This window comes from Barbatula barbatula (genome assembly GCF_947034865.1).
Source record: "Barbatula barbatula genome assembly, chromosome: 12".
Classification (NCBI taxonomy): domain Eukaryota; kingdom Metazoa; phylum Chordata; class Actinopteri; order Cypriniformes; family Nemacheilidae; genus Barbatula; species Barbatula barbatula.
The window spans coordinates 6159594-6180873 of record NC_136775.1 but is presented as its reverse complement, the minus strand read 5'-3'; the positions used below and the strand labels follow the sequence as shown (position 1 = coordinate 6180873).

The 21280-nt window shown below is 37.8% G+C and overlaps 1 protein-coding gene across 1 annotated transcript in view; it reads left to right on the top strand.

The window, feature by feature from the left end:
- The first annotated feature begins 1282 nt into the window (after positions 1-1282).
- tsnare1 (T-SNARE Domain Containing 1) overlaps positions 1283-21280 on the top strand; it is a 90306-nt gene continuing 70308 nt past the window's right edge. The window contains exons 1-2 of the mRNA XM_079470125.1: positions 1283-1404; positions 17973-18098. Of these exons, the coding sequence (XP_079326251.1) occupies positions 18014-18098 (85 nt within the window). The 5' untranslated portion in view covers positions 1283-1404; positions 17973-18013. The remainder of the gene's footprint in view (positions 1405-17972; positions 18099-21280) is intronic.

Below are 21280 nucleotides of genomic sequence, written 5' to 3'. Positions count from 1 at the left end.
GGCTAATGTACATAGTGGAAATCCTCATTAATCCTCAGTTTTACCGATGTTTGTCACCTTTCGTAAGGAAAGTGAGGGGGACAGATCAGGTCACTATAAATTTGAGGCGGTTATGTCCCCCTGTCCCTAGTATTGTCTTCGTGCCTGGGTCAATGGGTGGTACTCTTACTTCAGGAAGAGGTGAGAATGAATGGGGCATAACCCCGGAGTGGTAACACTAAGAAGGTCTGACAGACTGCTCCTCTGTCAGCAGATGGGAGGCATCTATTATTCAGTCTTGAGGCTGTTGCATGCTGGTTCATTTCATGTCCTATCACCACAGCTCTCCCACAGTCAGTGTAAGAAACACATCTCCTTCCTTAGCAATGACCTCCAAATAACCTGTTAGAATCACATGGAAGTAAAATGAGGTCAGGCGGTGGATCGCTCCTCAAGCCATTCCTAAACGGGATACATGTTTTAAAATATGTCTGTTATGGTGATACTATATTCAGAGTGTCATATTTGGCCATGTCCTCGCTGTGCAGACAGACATTGACTATGCAGTTTTTCCTGCTGATCCGATTTGATTCCGGGGAACATGCCATGTGAACTTCGGGGTTAGTTTAAATGTAATCTGTCCTAAACGATGAAAGTGATCTGTTATTGATGGTATAACCCCCTGCCATCTTTGTGGGGTGGGCTGTCTGTCAGTTCTGTACTCCCCTTAACCTAGATGTGTGTTTGCTGACCCCCACACACACAGGTTAATGTAAAATTCATGGTCAGTTTCGTTTCTCTTCTTTGTGTGAGCCACAAAGGTCATTTTGTCAGCTCAGCCTTTTCTTTACACTTAATCCTTGTCTTTTATTTATATATCTTAGTAAGTTTCATTGTATTATGCAAACGAAAAATGAATAACTATTTTATTTATTAAAATATACTACATGTATTTTTCAGTAATCATCATCAACATAATTTTACATAAACTAATGTGTTCATAATATGCTGTTTTGTCTCAATATTCATTGTGTGAAATGTTACTCATTACATTTAAGGAATAATCTTTTATAATAATTTCTTTATTTACTGTCAGCTGGTTGTTCAAAAGCCAAATGACCTTGAGAACTGACAGCCTCAGTCAGCATTCACTTTAAAATAAATGGTGACTGAAGCCATCGGTCTTTAACATTCTGCCTCAATTATGACTCTAAATTTCTCACTTATCATTATATCTTTAAGACGACAATAAGTGTGTTCTCACAATCAAACTACATATCCCATAATCCCACAGCTTTGTGTCACATGAGCGGCAGCAAGGAGCAGATGGTACAGACTAGAGTCATGTGATGTTGTCAGCCGGGATTGAATCGGAGAGGTTGCCTCTTATGTGACTGCTAAGGCTAAGTGCTCTCTCTGGAAAAGGTAACGTATGAAAATCAGCTTTGTTTTATTGTGCCTGATTAAAAGCATAGATTCCTTTGTCTGGTATTGTCTCAGGTTAAGGGAAGTGTGTGAGGATGGAGAGGATGTGAGGGGGAGGGTAGGCCAGAGAGGATACTTTCTCGGGTACCAGCTCCCTTCTGCAGCAACATTCAAAGACAACAGTGTGTTTGCTACAAATCAGTTGTTTTGATTTGACTGCATGTAGACATGTTTCATATGTTATATGCGCAGATCATGAATTGACAATTGCAAACTGAGTTGCATTATCTAATTTCCTATGGATGTGAGTGGGGCCTGTATTTTATAGAGAGCTATTGTGCATGTGTCATCCTCATTCGACCAATCAGATTTGACTTAATGATTTCTTTAGGCAGAGGTGCAATAATGAGCCTCTGTTTTTCTTTTGCGTATCTTTTGTTTTGCAGTGGTAGTTGAGGCAGTGTCACTCGCAATGTCTTGCACATGATGCTAAACCATGTTTGCGCACAAACCCCACAGATTGAATCTGTTTAAAATCAAATTGAAGACTGTGTTCTTCGTTGTTTTATAGTCGTGTGCAAGCACATGTTTTACAATGAAACAAGTCTTGCTCTGTCCTTACTGTTTTTGCTTAAGATATTTTTATTTTTTTATTTTACCTTTATCTAATAAATGAGTGAATCTCCTCAGGGAAAACCCAAGTTGTCATATGCTTTAATCTCCTTTTTTTGTGAAGGAGTTTTATTTTGCTTTGCCTTATTGTAACTTAAATGTAGTTGGTCACATAGTACATTGACTGGTTGCTTTGGCGGTGGACTGAATGAGCAAACTAAATGATAATCTTACATGGCTGGTGGTTTATCTATGCCATTCTGCAATTCTTTTCATAAGCCGTGCCTGGCACAGTTTGTGCCCTGATCCATGGAAAGGAAGTTAACTTTCTGAGAAGAGAAGATATGGCCAACAAAAGAGAAGCAAAGTCAAATTTGAGGAAATGTGTGCATTTTTACATTCATAGTTTTCCCAACAGTGTGTTACTTAAAACTTTTGACAAAATGTGTGAGTAATATAAAAGTTTATCATTTTAAGCTTTCAAAGGATATCTCATATGATTGTTGCCATGGCAGATGTTAAAAATGTGTTGGCAGGAGTGAGATTTATGTGTTATTTGGATCAGTCCTGTGCCCCTGTTGGTAATATTTATTGCAAATTAGTTTACCTCAGCAGATATCACGATTGTTTAAATAGGATGAATTTGAATTGGTTTTGATTAAAGACATAGATGATACACTATAGAGCAGCATTGCATTTTCGGTAATGAGACACAAAACATCGCCTCATTTTCCTAATTCAAATCCTTTGCATTTTTCCCTCTTCATCTCATCGTATTACACAAAACCAGCATGGTTTTGATGTCGGGGCAGTTCACAACCCCCCCCCAGGTGTCCTCTGGGTCCTTTTTCTAGTTCTCAGAATTACAACTTCAATTTTGAGAAACTGATGAGAAAGTAAAAGCTCATGTTCCTTGCACCGTTTTGAATAAAATGCAATTACAATACAGTGGTCCACATCTCAGGACCACTTTCCTAATTACACTTAGCCTTGATTGGGTTGAGAAAGCGAGTTGACACAATTGCATCATAATTAAGAAGGCAATTGTCACATCTCAAAGAATGGTGCATCCTTCGACATCATTTTCCATCCAATCTAAAGATTACGTTGCGCTCGCAACTGGCATGCGATTGGGTTGTAATTACTTGATTGCATAAGTAAGTAACTCGAAATCTGTGTAATTGGACTGCATTATAAAGCAGGCAGTTCGGAAAAAGCCAAGCTGGGATTTAATTTGTGTACTCCTGTAGACAAAAGGTTTCACCCAACCAGATAACAAGCCATGTGCTTTAGTGATCTGTGATAATGGGTGGACAAGGGTTTAGATCAAATTAAAGTAATACGTGTTCGAAGTGCTGAAAGATAAGGCTGGGACACTTGTAGAAGAGCAGTCTGTTATACTGATAGAGGTGGCATGATGCTTACTGATATTATTTACTCTTTTAAGCAAGATATGGTATTGACAGTGTGTCCAGACAGTGCTTCCTATTAGTCTAGTGTAGCTAAATGTTTGACTCTCTGGCTTACACTGTAGGCTATTCTGACCTTAAACTGCACACTTAGACATGAAGAGGCCTATTTGCATCCTTTCTTTATACTGAATTGTTAAAAGTATACACAGTATGCAACGCAAGGACATATAAAGTTCATGTAATTTAATTGCTTAAAAGTAATGCCAGAATAAGCCCCTACTTTACCCTTTTTTAGGGAACTTAAAGGGACAGTTCACTCAAAGATAAAACTTCTGTCATCATTTACTCACCCTCGAGTTGTTTCTATATAAATGTATTTTTCTGATAAACACAGAGAAAGATGTTTGCAAGAATGCTTGTAACCAAACAGTTTCTTGTCCACTTGGCAAATTTTCCTACTAGAGTAGTCAATGGTGGCAAAGAACTGTTGGGTTACAAGGATTCTTCCAAATATCTTTCTCTGTGTTTATGAGAACAAAGACATTTATACAGATTTGGAACAACTTGAAGGTGTGTAAATCAAGACAGAATTGTCTTTCTTGAGTTCCTTTAAACCACAATTTACAGTTTTGGAGTCATTCACATTAGCCTACAACATTAGCATTAGATATAAGCATAACATGAGTATTAGCATTAGATATCCAAATGATTCGATCACATTTTGCTTGATTTTTGACCCCTCATGCGATTAGAGGAACCCATTGATTTTATCATATTATGTGAGTAATTGATTGTATCTGGTTATTAACCTCTAAGAACTTTGTGTCCAATGCACCATTGCACGAGGACAGGCCTTAATCACTCACAAATGGCAGCCATTAATGAGATTAGTTCCTGGTTCTGCTTCATAACTTTATTTGTTCCAGGAGGCATTGACAAGGGCATCCAGATGCTGAAGTTTACTTTTCTGTGAATTGATTCTCCCTCTGTTAAACCAGATTCTCGTCATTGTGAAAAATGGAGGCCTGCCGAATGTAAAGCACAATAAATATCACTTTTTAAGTACAGTGCGATAACAGGGTTTTGAGCACACTTCTGAAACTACATGAGATATCATCTCACAAAGACATTTTCTGGCTCTGATTATAGATGAGATTACGGAAGATATGACACACAAAACCTGCTCTGCATGATTATCTGTTCTATAGATACCACGCACTGTATTTCTGTGTTTAACTGCAGCGGTTATTGCATTCATAGAATAACTACTGCAGAGGAACACTTTGTTATCCGATAACTCTTGAAGTGTACCGTGATATACAGTAAAGGGAGCCAAAGACGAAAATAGTTTCTGCTCATTATCAGATGCCGCATTGGAATGACACAGAATTTGACAGGTTATGGAAAATGGGAAAATAACGTGACTCATCGATGACAGATTTTACCATCTGCCACATTACGTCAGAAAGAGTCACCAGCACATTCATTCTTAAAACAGATATATCCATGTAATGTCATTACCTGTGCTTATGAGCACCTGTATTTTTAGCATGTATTTGCAACTCAGAAAGTACTCTGAATTAGCTTATAAAGTGTAATGCTGTGCTCTACAGACAGTTTGTATGCACTGTATATGAAATTCCCAGCCAAAAATCTTGTGTGTCCTTCCCTATGTCATTTGGGTCATGAGTATGTTGGATTGTGGGAAACCCATCACCAGGATGTACTATAGCCGTAGGGTGAAACATATGTGCTGTGGGGAGAGAACCAGAAGGCTGGAACTTGGAGGTCCAGTGTACCATCTGTTTTCCTCCCCTTCATGAGCCAGGGAGCCCTTGGAGCTCATAGTGAGAGCAGCTTTCCCCAAGTCCAACCCTAAAACAGCTTGTAATCCCAAAAGGGGGTCATAATGATGTCCAACACTGGCAGCCAAAACGGCCTTAGGTCCTGTTTAAATGTCTACATATCATGTGCCATGTTGTCTCGTGAAATGAATATACTGTAGTGCTGCTATTATGTTAAAACCAACAGTATTCATGTGTAAAAGATGGACAGCATGACACCGCTTCATTACATTGTAAAGAATTGATCGTCAAATTTCCAACAATGAGCGCTGACATGTTACGCAAAAACATCAGTTTGGAACCTGAAGGAATCGTCAGTGGAGCCATTGTTTTAATACTGTGTTCAATACAAATCAGATAGGTGTGATATTTCCCACCAAAAACGCAAAGGAAATATCTAGATTAACCAACATTAAAGGTATGATTTCAATGTAGATTTATCAACATTGGGCGGGACGAAATTTGGGAGACACAATTTTCGATGCTGAAAATACCTTGTTACTAAATATTGTGGCATTTAATTGTGGCCAGCCTAAGGCCATCTGTGCAATAATCATGCTGTCTATTCAGCATCTTGATATGCCACACCTGTGAGGTGGATGGATTATCTCGGCAAAGGAGAAGTGCTCACTAACACAAATTTAGACAGATTTGTGAACAATATTTGAGAGAAATAGGGCTTTTGTGTACATAGAAAAGGGGGGCAAAAGCCAAAGTGTTGCGTTAATAATTGTATTCATTGTATATAAAATCCAGATGACCAAACAACATATGAAGTATAAACAGCTCTATGAATTTATTACAAGTGCATTACAACATACATTATATGAGCTGAAACAACTCATTAAAATCTGTCATTTTCAACTCTTTGACACATGTTAACAAATCTTATAGACTGAGTGCACCTGACCTGTAGACCTATGCATGGAGCTGTGTTACGGGTATTTTAATGGGAAACATGTGCCTGCTTTTGGGAGCACAGCCTCTTGATACGGGGGTAGATTGAGGATAGTGCACCTCGTAATAGGAGCTGTACTAGCTGTGTTTCACTGCTTTTTATGTGAATATTGTTTGTTTTGCATCCAAGTACGTAAATTTTTTTCAATCCTTTTTTTAATGAACGTGGTGTAAATCATTGTATAATGTTTAGGCTGTGCAGTTGGCTTGTTGAATCAGCATTATACCGTACGTTACACAGTGAGTTCGCCAGTTTGAACCCACATTGCGATCAGAACGACTCGCAAATAAATCCGTCTTTCGTTTAAAACCGATTCGTTTAAACTGTTGAAACTTTTTGAGTCACTATCAAATATAAAAAAGCAGTGAATCATTCAAAGCAGTGAAGCATGCGGAGATCGTTCGGACGGTGGTACGTAGATTTTTGGCATAATGGCCTGCCACGACAAAATAAATATAGCCGAAACACTGCACTTTTAAAAAGTATAATGATTACCATAATGGTAACATGCTACTGGTGTAGTATTTTGGACGTATTCCATTGAAATATGTTGAAATGCCAACAATACAAAATTTATTTTGTAAACGCCATTGTATTTACCTTAGTAGCGTAGGAACCCATGAGTTACATTAATATACCAAAGGTTATATTAAAAGGTTACCCTTGATTTAAGTAGACCTAAATTTTCTTATTTACTGCAACATATAATACTCGTAAAAAAACTGCCCCTAGATTTCCCACAAACCAAAACAAACTAGCATGCAAATTTTATTTAGTGCCAACATGACAAGCACGTCTATTTTGTGTAAAAAATATTGGTCTATTATTTTGTCAGAATGTCCCTTAAATTCTTGCATTTGTCGTTCAATTTCCATGTGTGATTTATAGTCACCCAGACTTCACCCTCTCTCGTCTCTTTTTATAACACTTACTAGCTCTTTTGATGTGGTGCTTATTCTTGTACACTCTTGGTGTTGAGAAAGCTTTTCATGTGATCTCCCCATTTTGAAATTGAACCGAAATGAGTAAGACTGCGTTTAGCCCCTGAGCATCACATCACGTCTTCTTTGATAGACTTCACTGCGCGCTACTACCCGAAATACCCTCGACAACAATCATGATGATGACTAAACTTGTAGATAGTATGTTATGTCGTTTCGGTCCATACAACTGCATGCTTTCTGTAACGTCACTATTACATGACTGGTTACCTGCCGGGGTACCATGTGCTGTCTCTGTGGGTTTCTGCTTATGTTTACTATTGTTTGCATGTCTTGGATGTCTCAATATGGGTTAGTGTGGTGGACAGGTTCATGTTTTTAGTTGTCAGGTTAATGTTTTAAGTTGTTGTGTTTCAGTTTGCTGTTAGACCGTTTATACATTTAAACCATTATTGTACCGGTAAGCACCTTTATTTAAAATGGTAGTTTACCCAAAAATAAAAATGATGTCATAATTTATTAATGGGGGTTAAAACCCGTATATGACTCCATTTTGAAAAATATTTCTGTAGTTTTGTGTTCATTCTGTGAATGTCAACGTGTTGTTGGTTTCCAACATTATTCTTTATCTTCTTTTTTTCTGCAGAAGAAAGTTATACAGCTTTAGATTGAAAGACAAGAAAATATCTTCAGTTTGGGGCATAGTTTAAGTGTCTATGCTGTTTCGTAAACATCCTTTAAAGATTTTTATTTAGCTGTGTCAAATTATAAATAATCCAACTTTTAAAAAAATGTTTCAGACCCCTGTGTTCTGTTCTATTTCTTTGTACTTCATCTAGCTGTTTGTCGTATGTTAACGCCCTCCTCCCTTAAAATGTTTCCGATCAGTGTCAGGTAAAACCAGCTCCAAGCTAATTATACAGATGATTACATTTATTTATACACGCAAACCGACTAATCAGTTTTGAGAAAAAAAACATGCAAAAATATGCAAAATATCTAAATAATAAATAAGGTGACAATTACATTTGTAGGGAACACACATATTGATAAAAAGTATAGATTAAGGCCAGTTAAATGGACATACAATTATGTCATTTACTCACCCTCAAGTGATCCCAAACTGCATGATTTTTTGGTTCTGTTGAACACATAAGAAGATATTTTGAAGAATGTGGGAAACCAGTGCAGTTCTGGGGCCCCATTGACTACTATAGTACCGTTGATCCTAAAATTGCAGTCAATGGGGCCACAGAACTTCCAAATATCTTTCTTTGTGTTCAGCAGAACAATGAAATTCATACAGGTTTGGACCAACTCGAGGGGAGAAAATTACCTTTAAGTCACTTAGTATAAAGGCCTCTGTTAATTGCTTAAAAGTAAATGTAAATACTTGTGTTAGTGTTAGAAATTGTGTCTAGTCCCTACGGTTTTTATGCTTTATTAGAAGCAACAGCGTCCATAACTGAAGTCATGTACAAATGTAGCGACACAAAGCACGCAGACTTTGCTATTCTGGTACACAGATTCGAAAACAATGGCTGCATGTGACTATTTCAGACTTTGATCGTATGCAAATGGTTTGTTGCTTACGGGCTGCGCTTGGCTAAGGGCAAATTGGTCTCGCATTTAAAAACTTTTCATCCATGAAGGCTTTGTCAGTCTTCCATTCACAGCAAAACTGGTGAAGTGCCTCTGGATCCCAGGTGACTCATTTTAAATAAATGATGAGGCTGAACATGTTGATAAAGCCAAATGACACATAAACAGCAGAGCCAGGCTTCCTTTATGACACATTTAAATGCACAGAAGGGATAATTGAAAAGAAAAAGAGAGAAAAGAGCTTTCTGTGTCATCCAAAAAAAGAGGGAAGTGTAGGATGTGTGACCAGTAGGCTTTAATGCACTCTCAGAAATTAAATCATTAAAGTCCCTCTGCTTCCCAACCTTGCTAATAAAAGGTTACTCCAGATGCTTTTGCCATGCGGACAGGCTGTGTTTTTTAACGTTATTGATACCTGACCCAGTAGTCCTCTCATCTTATAAATTTGACAATTTCATCAAAAACAGAGTCTTTTTTAATAGGGCATCTGGTCTTATTGTATATGGAACCAACTGTAGAAATGAGAGCCAGATTATTTGATACTTTTTGTATCTGCTCCACTACACAAAAGCACTGAGGCTGAAATGTGTTGAAAAGGTTTATAGGTGTAGACAAGGTTTATACTGTAAGTGCCAACAGCAGATTTTTCTTTTCTGTCTCTCGTTTAAAAAAGGCATCTTTGTACATTTATATTCTGTTGTGAAATGCATTAGTTGCAGTTTTTTGGTAGTGTTCACTTCGGCAAAATTGACCTGATGAAACTGATGAACAGTTCACCTTAAAATTTAAATACTGTCTTTATTTACTCACCCTCAAGTTGTTCCAAATCTGTATAAATGGATTTGTTCTGATGAACACATAAAGATATTTGGAAGAAGGCTTGTAACCGTCAGATCTTGGCTACCATTGACTACCATGGGAGGAAAAATAGCTTTATACATGTCTTTGTTCTGTTAAACACAAAAGAAGATATTTAGGAAAGCAAACAGTTCTGGGACACTTTTGATTACCAATGTCATTTTTCCTATTATGGTAGTCAATGGTGGCGAAGAATTGTTTGGTCATAAGCATTCTTCCTATCTTCAGAACAAAAACATTTTGGAGAATAAAAAAGAGGTGAATAAATGATGACATTAGTAGGTGAGTATGTAATTGGAAAATCTGTATCTTATTACTGTTTAACTGTAAATTACTGAGTGGGGAAAATAAAATGTTCATATCTATGTAAGCATTTTTTTTCATCTTCATATTTAACAAACCGAAAAAGTTTTGGCCAATATCTTAAGACACTCTTTATCTTTAGACACTGAATTGAGCTGCACAAATAAACAAAAGTGGCACTTTAATAATCTGCCGGATTTTTCGTGTTCTTTCTGAATTACAGTATTTTGGGTCAGTCCGTCTGTGTCTTCTTACCTTCAGAAGGTCAGGATACTCACACTACAGTCAGTACACACACTCTACCAGCTAGTTTCCATATGGCCATCTATGCACCTCTTAAATATAAAGTTATATAGAAGTACTTTACATTTCTGAATATCATTTGACCTCAGGTTGTTCCAAGTCTGTCTGACTTTCTTTCTTCTGCAGAACACAAAGGAGTTTATTGAATGAATATCCGGTTGGGTGAAATCAATACATTGGCTGTACCTCATGACTCACTTTAACACCTATTAAAGCAGCCGAGAGTGTCAGCAAAAATGTATTTGTGGCTCGCTGATCATTGTCCAAGTGCTGTCCGATTGATTTCAGTGGATAACACTCCAATATTTAGGCAATTTTACAGGGAAATCATGCAGGCCGTCATTACTTTTCCTGGGTGTGTTCATGCAGTGCCCGATGCCACAATTGTAATGTATAATTGACTACATATTTAGATGTTTTTCACTAAAACCTATCAGTGCACAGTACACTTATGCTGGCATTCCTGGGTGATATATTAACCGTGAAAGTAAGTCATAATGTAGTATCATTGTGTTATATTTACCAAAAATCCTCCTTAAAGGTTCTGTATACTGTACGTCATACTAGAAAACAACATAATTATTAAAATTATGACAATTCACCAAACATAGCTATTCTTTCTGCAATATCAATTCTGCTATCCTCTGCTCACGCTTTAATCCACGTTGACATAAAGACTTCAAAACTAAAGTTATACTAGCTAATGGCACTATTTTTGAAGCTCAAGGCACGAGATGAACTTTGCGTGATCTGTAATTATGACTTTTAATACATTGTGTTGTGTGTTAAATATTCCTATTCTAATGCTTAGGCACAGAAATATTCTCACAAGTGCTTTTGACCTTGCCTTGTGTGCTAAACAATACAGCTATGAAGATAATCACCTTTGGCACAAAAAAAGCAGACACAGGCTAATCATTTTCTCATTGTATTATTTTCAAAGCCACGTATTTCCCATACCCCTTGTTACCGGCTGATTGTTTGGGAAATCATGTCGAGCTATCCTTGGATCTCAATGGAATCCTGTTAGGGAATTCTCAGCAGACTAAGAACGTAAGATAGAGAGATCGCATATAGCTCGAGCATCCTTGCCTTTATCTTTAAAGAGAGAATTCGCCCCAATACTCTTTCATGGATTACTCACTCTCTACTGGTTCCAAATCTGTATAAATGTATTTGTTTTGTTGAACACAGAGGAAGATATTTGGATGAATGCTTGAAGCCAAACAGTTCTTGGACCCCATCGACTACCGTAGTAGGAAGAATTAGAAGGGTAGAAAAAAGTGCCCCGCAACTGTTTGCTGTCCTACATTCTTCAAAATATCTTCTTTTGTGTTCATCAGAACAAGGACATTTATACAGATCTGGAAGGTGAGTAAATGATGACAGAATGTTTATTTTTGGGTGAACAATCCATTTAACACACTTGGTTGAAGGATTTCGTGTCCTAATGTAACACTAGAGTTGTGCCATCTTTGTGCAATTTAAAGAGAAACCATGAATGAAAATATGACCCTGTGCACTTTGTAAATAATTGTGGAGCGGTTAGTAATTGGTTTGGCCACTGCTTGCTTATTCTATCTAGACGGGGATTCTTAAGGAGGGAAAGATTGTACATGAAAGCATGCACCAAGACAATCCACAAAAGCCCTTCCTACTTTTGCAGAATTCAGAAGTCTTGATGTCTAAATGACGCCTGTGGTGTGTGGTGAATGTGCGAACGCTGTGAAGTGCCTGGGGGGGGGGGGGGGGGGGTTCGGGGGTTTCATGTAAAAATGGTGAATTACTCACTCATACAAGCTCACTGACAGCACTTGGGCATCTAACCAGAACCCGCACGGAGGATGACCGCTCCAGCTGATAGGAGAGGTTATTTTAGGGAAGAACTTGGCAATTTATCTCAATAATGAGTTTGTCTTATTTTTGACAGGGCAATTGTAGTGTCTAAATTTGTTTGTTTAGGGGAATGCATGTGTCCTTCACTCTCTAGTTTTGGATGCGAATGTCATTTGAGAAAAGACTTGGTTTTAGAGAGATTGAAGCTTAAAATCTAACAAATAATCCCACTGCTTACACTGTCTACAAAGTGAGAGCCCCAAAACAAAATACACAGTCAAGCCTAAACCTGAGGTATCAAACTCAGTTATGCTATTTTATATATTAAATCCTGGGAACGTTGATGCACTTTGTTTTGTGGAATTGGCACACCTGATTTGATGGTACTAAACAGAGTCTTCGGGCAGATCGAAAGCGGCGCGTCTGACATCCGTAATGCCTGTAAATCACTCCGTAAAAATGTGGATTACAGGCTTGGAGACTGTGCACTGCTGGTGTTTACGGACTCTAGGAGTAACATGCACACACAAAACCCTCAGGTGGGTACGCTCTGACTGTGTGTGTCTGAAATAAGCAGGCCAGGCATGTGACAGCAATGGCTGTGTGTCCTTAGCGTTCCACTTTCTGACTGCTCGGTGTCGTGCTGCGCTAAGCCTCTCTGCGGTGATAATGGGAGATGGGAAATGGAGTGAGGGGGACAAATTCGGAATGAGAGCAAGAGATGAAGCATTCTGTCGGCCCCCTATAGGCGTGCGCAATCCTGCACGGCCTCTGATGGCTGTATTTATTGCCACCCCACTTCCACCGCCCCTCTGATAACACGCATTGACAAACTCCCACACTTGCTCAACTCACACGCAAACGGCTGAAGAGACTTCAGTGGGCAGCTGTGAGATGACATGTAAGACCCCCTCTTTACCGTCTCTGCTGCTTTCTCTTCATCACCTTAAAACACCTCTTCTTCTTTCAGGTTCTAAATTGAGTGTTAGCTTTTGTTCGCTATTCCGTATTCCTGAAATACATTTGCTCATGAGCGCTCATTTCTGAAGCCAGGATTTTTTAAACCAATCACAATCGCCATAAATGCCTCATTCCAAATCTCTTAAAAAGATTTCATGCCATGAACCTGGCAAAAATTATTGATGAGAGAGATTCTTTGAAACAGCCTTGAACACAATGACTTCCAGGTTTAGCCAGTTCACACATCAGAAAGGCTAAAAATATTTGTGATTTATTTGCTTCGCTCTCTTACTTCTACTACTATTATTTGATTTTCTAAGAATTCCAAAAATTTATTTTTGGTTCTCTGTCTCTCTTTTTCTCAGCACTCTCTTTATTTTAGGGACAGCTGTTCTTTATTTTCCATGTTGTATTATATTTCTCTTTGATTCTTTTTTTTTGTTTTGTAAATTTTTGATGGGACAGTATAGATAAACAAGAAGTGGTGGGAGAAGAGATAGGGAAAGGACCACGAATCGGGACTGGAACTCGGGTCGCCCTGTGTCCACAAGCTCTGGCTTCTCGTTGATTCTTAATTGAGCTCATATCTACCCATCCAGAGCAACCTAATAATAATAACTTATAATATATTTTAGAGCATCACTTGAACAACGCTTTTTCAAGCAAAGCTTTTAGCGACCTTTACTTATGCCGTGGTCAGACTAGACTTTGAGCATTCGATTCTTCCATCTTTTACATATCAGTGATGTTTTGATCTTCTATTGGTCTCACACACTCACGTGAGGTAAGAGTTCAACAAACTTGAACTTTGGACGGGCTCACGTTTCCGGTCTGATGCATACACATGCATATGAATGGATGTCAATGGAACGAAAAGTCAAGTGTGACCACGGCTTAATGTTGAAATAAAATGCAAATTCAAAAGGGCCAATGAAGTGAAAGTCACTTTATTTATACTAGACAAACATCACTCAAATTTTGTTAATCATGATTATTCATAGATAAATGGATAACTTATTATCATGTAATCTTTAAAGAACTGCTTTTGTAGTGTTTTTTTTTACCAGGGCTTAGTATTAATATAGGTATGTATAAAATTGAATGAGTGAATGTGTATTTTTGTTGCATGCTACATACTTTTGTCCTGAAACACTGATCGGGAAAATATTTGTGAAGAGACTTTCTTTCTGCCTTGCCCTGTCCACGGTTAAGAGAGGGATTGACAGGTGTCTAATTGTGAGTGACAGACTGATCAACCTGAAATAATCAGCTGCTCTGTCTCATATACGAGTGACCTGTCAGTCAGATCCGCTGCCAGTTCAGAAAGCCATGAAACCCAGAGCTTCAGTCATCATCCGGAGTTGGAAGTCATAAGATTTAATGAAACTAGGCTCCTGTTTAATTAAAATCTGAGAAATAACTCATGAGTTTTATTCTGTGTTAAACAAAAGTGGCATGTTTGAAAGTGTTGGAAGAAATGATAAATGACAGCAGTATTAATCAGAAATAACAGCAATTTCTGTGAACTGTGCGAGGCAGCACATGGTTTATTTGTTATGCGTAAAATAAAGGCAATAAACCAATATATACTTAAAATAAAAATAGAATCCAAAATAAATATCCCTAAGGATCTCATATTGAGTGAGGAGGAAGCAGAATAAAACATTATCTGGGCTTAAAAGCAAGAAGCACGGGGATTGTTTATTGCTGCCAAAAGTAATTAATCTTCTTGCTGTATGGAAATGAATCTGATTATTTGGCCACGTGGCCCGACAAATTTGATCTTCCGTCTCATGCCTCCTGCAGGCTTGCCCACTTCGCCCACCTTAACTCTCATCTGCTTTTAGCAGAGATGTTTGTCGGTATCATCATTGTTTTTGATTATCATTATTTTGCGGTATGGCCTCACACATTCCTCACACTTGTATAGTTGCGTATCATAGTGAGATAAACTGTTGGGGATTTACAATAAATGACCCGTAGACCAGTTATGATGAATGAAGAAAGGACGTTATGAATGCCATTAATAAAAGAAAATGTAGTGAAGAAAAATAGTTTGTGGTTTTGCCAGCAGAAGTCAGCTTCAGCACTCTCAAGGAGTTCCACAGGCCGATCTGCCTTACGTTCAAAATGCAGTATTTAAGCTAACAGAGTCAACTAACTACTTCATTACTTATAGGCAGGGCCAGACGGAATCTGCAGACTTTTTTTGTTAATTCTGTGCAGAATTTTTTTCTTAATCTGCGGAATTCTGCGGAATAGTTTTTAAATTGTTTGAAATGTGTTATTAGTTAAAAAAAAAAAAATGTGTTAAAAGATTTGAGAGAATGGGCCTTTAAACTTTACAAGTAAAATCAAGAATAACATGTATTTGAGGTTTACAATCAATCAATACAAATGTAATTGGAATAACTAGTTTCCTAAACAAAGCCATGTGTCATTTATAGTATACATAACAAAAAGAATGGAGGAAATATTTAATGTTAATTTCAGAATAGTCTGTTTGAAACGAAAGACAACAAGCAATTTAACAGAGAATAACTCTAAATCTGATTTTTAGTGTTGAACATTTCAATCAGCATCATCGAGGGAACATGTGACAATCGGGTAATTACATAACAGTCTTATTAACATAAAATAAATAGTTGACCCAACAAATCTGAGGGTTGGGGCTCAAATCTCTGGTATTGAACTTGGCAATCACCATCAAACACCATTATTGAATATAGACCTACTTGTTTATTTATAATATACATTTTACATGCAGAATGACACGTTTTTATAATGATGATCATAAACTGTGTTCACAGCTTTAAACTCTGACGATCTCAGTCGTGTTTTTGACTACTTTAATGGATCTTTCAGTGATACTGTTTCAGCACATGAGATGAAGAATAAAGGAATTAATGTGGAAAAAAACATAAGCGCTTTAACAAACTTGTTCGCTCATTGCATTGTTGTGTGTGAGTTTGCGGCGTCTGATTACGCAGCGCTTCTTAAACCCAAGTATAATGTGTAGGCTAAGCTTGCGTTTATCAACAAAAACACGTGATGCAATACGAACACGACAACCATATCGTGTGGACATTTATTTACACAGGCTGCTTAAAAAGCTGAATTTTTACTCTTGCTTTGCGTGAGGCAATATTCGCTTGTTCTGTAGACTGTGGATGTCTTTGGAATCGATCACGCCATAAAATCGTTAGATTGCAATACTAACAGTAGAGTACTAACCTGTCTTGTGATTTTCCACCTTTTCTCGCTTTCCTGAAACAATACAATCACACATATAGAAACTCCTCAAGGGAAGAATGTGTGCTAATGGAAGATATTTTCGAACACGATGATAAGAAATCGCTTTTCACAGTAAAGGCCATTGCGCTTTGAGTCTGAAATTACCATCCGAAATTTCCGCAAGTTCAAAAATAAATACGGCCTCACGTTGTGTCAATCGCATTGCACACGCTGCCTACGATATTTTGCATTTTCATAAAAAATTCGGACCGGGCTCGATTTTCAGCATTTTTCGCATCTGTAGCAAGCATTTTTAAAGAGGCCTTTTGACAATTCAGAACGAGCGCCAAATACGTGAAAATCTTATCATCAATTTGAAATAAGATAATGCTGAATAATAATGAATTCATATTTGTTAAGTGAGGTGAAGCCACGGAACTCGTCCCTTCAAAACATTTACAGAAATCTTAATAATAAACTTTTTCAATTTGAATTATCTTTCAATTCTCACAATTTTCATCTTCTAATTGTTTTAACCAGCCAACTCCAAAATGTATTACATGAACTAACGACTCACTAATATTCATAGCACATATGCATATGTTGTATATATTTACATTCTTTGACAGGCAGTAACCAGGCGAGTTTAATCAGGGCACAAATATCAGGGGGAACATTGACTAAATGGACCAATCAAGGTTTTCTTGTAAATCAGGATTATTTAATTTGATCTAAGATGTGGCCAAAAGGTATTGCCTTCTAGATAAATAACATTTACAATTATGCATTCTGCAGGAACTTTTATCCAAAGCGTCTGTGTTGGTTGGGATTAAACCTATGACCTTGACTTGTTAGCAGCAGTTGAGCTACAAAATCACAATCAAAGATATTGTCAGAGGTAATCTTTCAAACAAATCAGCTTTCAGAATTACTTCAGTGCTTCATCAATCCATGTTTTTGATGCAACAAGTGGGGAGGGACTCCAAAACAAAACCTTAATGGATTCTGAATTATTGAAGACCTCAAGACTATTTGCAGTTGTCAAATATAAATGTATCTTTATTGAAAAATGTATGTACCTGTACAAATATGGCCCTTCATTTACTGCATCTGTCTGTCTCCATGTTAATATCGACCGCAGTAAATGTACTGTATAGATCATATATTGACCATTTGGATGACATTGCATTATATGTTAAGTTTAGTTATTCCTGCCTCTTTTTAAAGATGATTTGTTTTTCTCTAGCTGCTTGATGTGGTTTGCATGATGATATTTCATGGTGTATATGTAACAAGCTAGTGGGGGATGTTTTCACCCTGCGTGGAGGGTGAGGATGCTTTTCCAACACATTCTTTGACCTTTTCGACCGTGTTACACGCACCTCATAAACTTTTATATGAAAGCGACCGACCGATGCGGATGACGGAGGAGTTTGATTCGGGACTGATTCATGGCTGAATTGTGTAACTCTGTCACAAGGTTTAATTTATGCTCTCTCACACACAAAAAGTACATGTCACTGGGGTGAAATCGTGCTACAGATTCTCCTTTTTATTTCACACATTCAGCGCTTTGCAAATGAATCTGACTGACGCACAGTCCTAGTAGATTCATGATGCTGTACCTATTTATTGGCACTTGTACTTGTCTCTATTGTCATATGCATTGTATATTTAATGGGATGACTTTTATTTGTCTGTGCAGTTTAATCCCTGTTTGCTGCTCGAGAAAACATCCAAGCCAGAATGTCTTACGGATCCATCGATGCGGGTTCTTTCGGAAGCAGAAATCCTTTTGGTGGGCCCACAAGGCAGGGCTACCAGCCAGTAGGTAAACACCCATTTTGTCATACTCACAGGCAGAGTTCCCTCTATTTATCACCAGGCATTCTTTAAAAATACTATAAATCATAAGACAGAGACAGGGAGTTGGTCCCTCTTCATTTACTAAAGCACAGCATTCTGCATTTATTCTCTCGTCATAAATCATTATGGGAATAATCAGCCATATGGCCAATTTGACAAAGTTCTGCCTCATCAGAGTTCTGATGTGTTCAGTAACAAGTAATATGCATATTGCATTAAACATTTATATGCCCCCATTAAGATATAATACAACATTATAGTAACAGAATAGCTTAAAGCAGAATGTGTTACAAAAATGTGTTTATCATGCCAAAAAGATATACAGCACACTTTAAATGTTGCATTTGTAAACATTACTAAATACATTTACTAACATTACCTAACAATGAGCAATTTGGTTTTTCAGCTTTATTAATATTTCTAAATGTAAAAGGTCCAGTGAATTAAATCTAGCAATAAACGTTCAATTGCAATAAACGTCTCACTCACTCCTCCCCTTCCCTTTCAAAGCACTACGGTGACTGACACAGGGCTACGATATTGACATGTTGTCACACACTAATGTTAACTGTGGAACATTTGTTGTATTAGTATTAGTAAATGCTGAAATCAACATGAACTAAGAATAATAAATGCTGTAGAGGTTTTGTTCGTTGTACAGTCATGTTAGCTAATACATTATGATAAAGTTGTATTTGTTAACCTCAGTTAAAGTGCTGGCAAAATACATTAAAAGGGGGGAAAGGCTGCAAAGTTGTAATTTATTAATTTACTGTATTAGAAATGGCATAAATGTTATATATAATTTTTTTATTAAATAGTTATGTTGTAATTGTCTTGTAGTTAAATGGATGGATGATGGATTGATGAAAATAGTTTGTTTGCTTCTAGCTATTGACTGATCTTTTAATGTGTTTCTAATTATAGCAACGAGAACACAAGCTAACAAATGAGAACATGGCTATAAACATAAAACAATACATCGACTGAGTGATCAAATCAACAAATATAATCAGAGAATTGTGGTGAGACTAAAACCAACTGTTGCGTTTGTCTTAGATCCTGTTTTCCTGTGATCTTATCCGCAGAGGGCCACGTCACAACATATTCAGTGTGACTTCATTGTCATGAGTACTGTATATTTTACAAGAACATGTTGAAAATAAAAGTGCGCAGCTGAAGTTTGATGTTCTTTATTATGTTCAGTTTGCTTTCATAGCAACACTTTAGAAAGGTACGTGACAAATCGACTGAAACACCTCGAAATTGAAAAATAAATAAACAAGAGGAAATCGCTTTCTATTTCACATGGCGTGACCTCAGTAAATCACACGTCCTGCGATATCTCTCACTCGGAGCGTTCGACTGCTGCCGGTCCCGCAGGACAACGGTTGGAGGAAGAAGCGTCTACAGTTATAAGAGACAGGGCTTTGATCACAGGCAGACCTGCGTTCAGGAGCCTGTCAGCTTTGCTGTGTTTGGGTTCTCTCACATCAGTCTGGCTGAAGAGGGGCTCAGGCAATGATCAAAGCCGGGGTTAAGCCACTAATGGAGTTGTCAGTCGAGCTAATCTTTCCCCACCTCTCCCCTGCCAAGCCTTTCAACTCCCCTCCAGCATATGCATTTGTGTCACTTTATTTTTCGCTGTTGCTTGCTTTTCCTCTTTTTATTCTTTCTGCATCTGTTGCATCCACAGTATCTGTTTGTCTCTCCTTTCCTTCCTTTTTTTTGTCCTTTTGCTTTTTGCAATCCTTCCAATTCCACCCAATCCTCTCTCTCTCTCTCTCTCTCTCTCTCTCTCTCTTTCTTTCTTGTTTTCATTCATTTCTAACCCTCATTTCTTAGTTTTTTTACTATTTTGCCATCCACTGTGCATGTGTCATCTAACGCCCCACTAGTATAAAAGCTTTTGTCATGAGAAGCCTGGCTCATGCGGTCAGCCTGCGTCCGTGTGAGACTTGTGATGATTAGGAAGGTTTTCCGGGTGGTCTATCTGTGTGGAGAGACTAATGAAGGGACACTTCAACACCAGCAGGTACCGGACAACCATGGTGAGTGGCCAAACCCGGAGCGTGCTCCACAAACACGCCTTGGTGATCCATGCAGGAGAAGGAAGAAATGAGCTCAGGTGTCCTGCTTCGTTCACCCAACACACTCAAACAAACTGCCTCTGCGAGACAAAACACGGCCCTTATTGTCTGTGCTTTTTCATGTGGATGTGTTTGTTAACTGTATTGTCAGGTGTGCGTCGTGTGTTTTATTACTGCCTTTATCTTACTGATTCTGTGAGTCCCAACCCTCACAGAAGTCTCAAAATGTCATTGCACTTAATTCGATATTATCATATATCAACCGCGCGGTAAGTTACAGAAACAAAATATGAAAGGCTCTATGAATAATGCTCCTTTCACTCACAGAAGTAATCACGCATTCCATGATTACATAGAAAGGCCATGTCGTGCGTCAGTGTCTTGATTGCGTTGTAATTTGCGGGCTTTGGGTCGGATAGGACGGATGGTGGTCTTTTACTACGCTGGAAGACTGAGATCTTCTGGATTGTGAGATGAGATCAGCGTAATGAGAACAAATTTTATGCCGTTAAGGTAACTCTACTGTTTAAGACAAGTTAAGTGCTGAGAATGACTGGAAATGTCAAACAGGATGTAAAATACCCATTAAGATTTTTTAGTGCTTTGGTTTGTAAAAGATTAAAACATACTAGGTGATGTCTTTGGGTAAGTGGCCAAGCTGAATTAAGAGGTTCTTTTCCAAAAATCACTTCATTCCAAACTTGAAAAAGAAGTTTTTTGTAAACAAACAACCCTGGTCCCCATTGACGTCCATTGTATGGACACAAAATAATTTTTCAAAATGTCTTCTTTTGTGTTCCACAGAAGTCATGTACAGGTTTTTAACAGCATGATGATAAATTCATGATGACCGAATTTGTATTTATGGGAGAACTATCACTTTTATACCCGGTCTTTTTGGAACCCACAACCCACCAACATAACAGGATTAATCTCAACGTTTTAGAATCTCTCCAACTTTGAATAAAACATTTTTACTACTTCTTTTTCCTGTTTTGTCAATTTGATTATTGTAATTTGCAAATTTTATTTTTGATGAAAAGTATAAATGGAGACA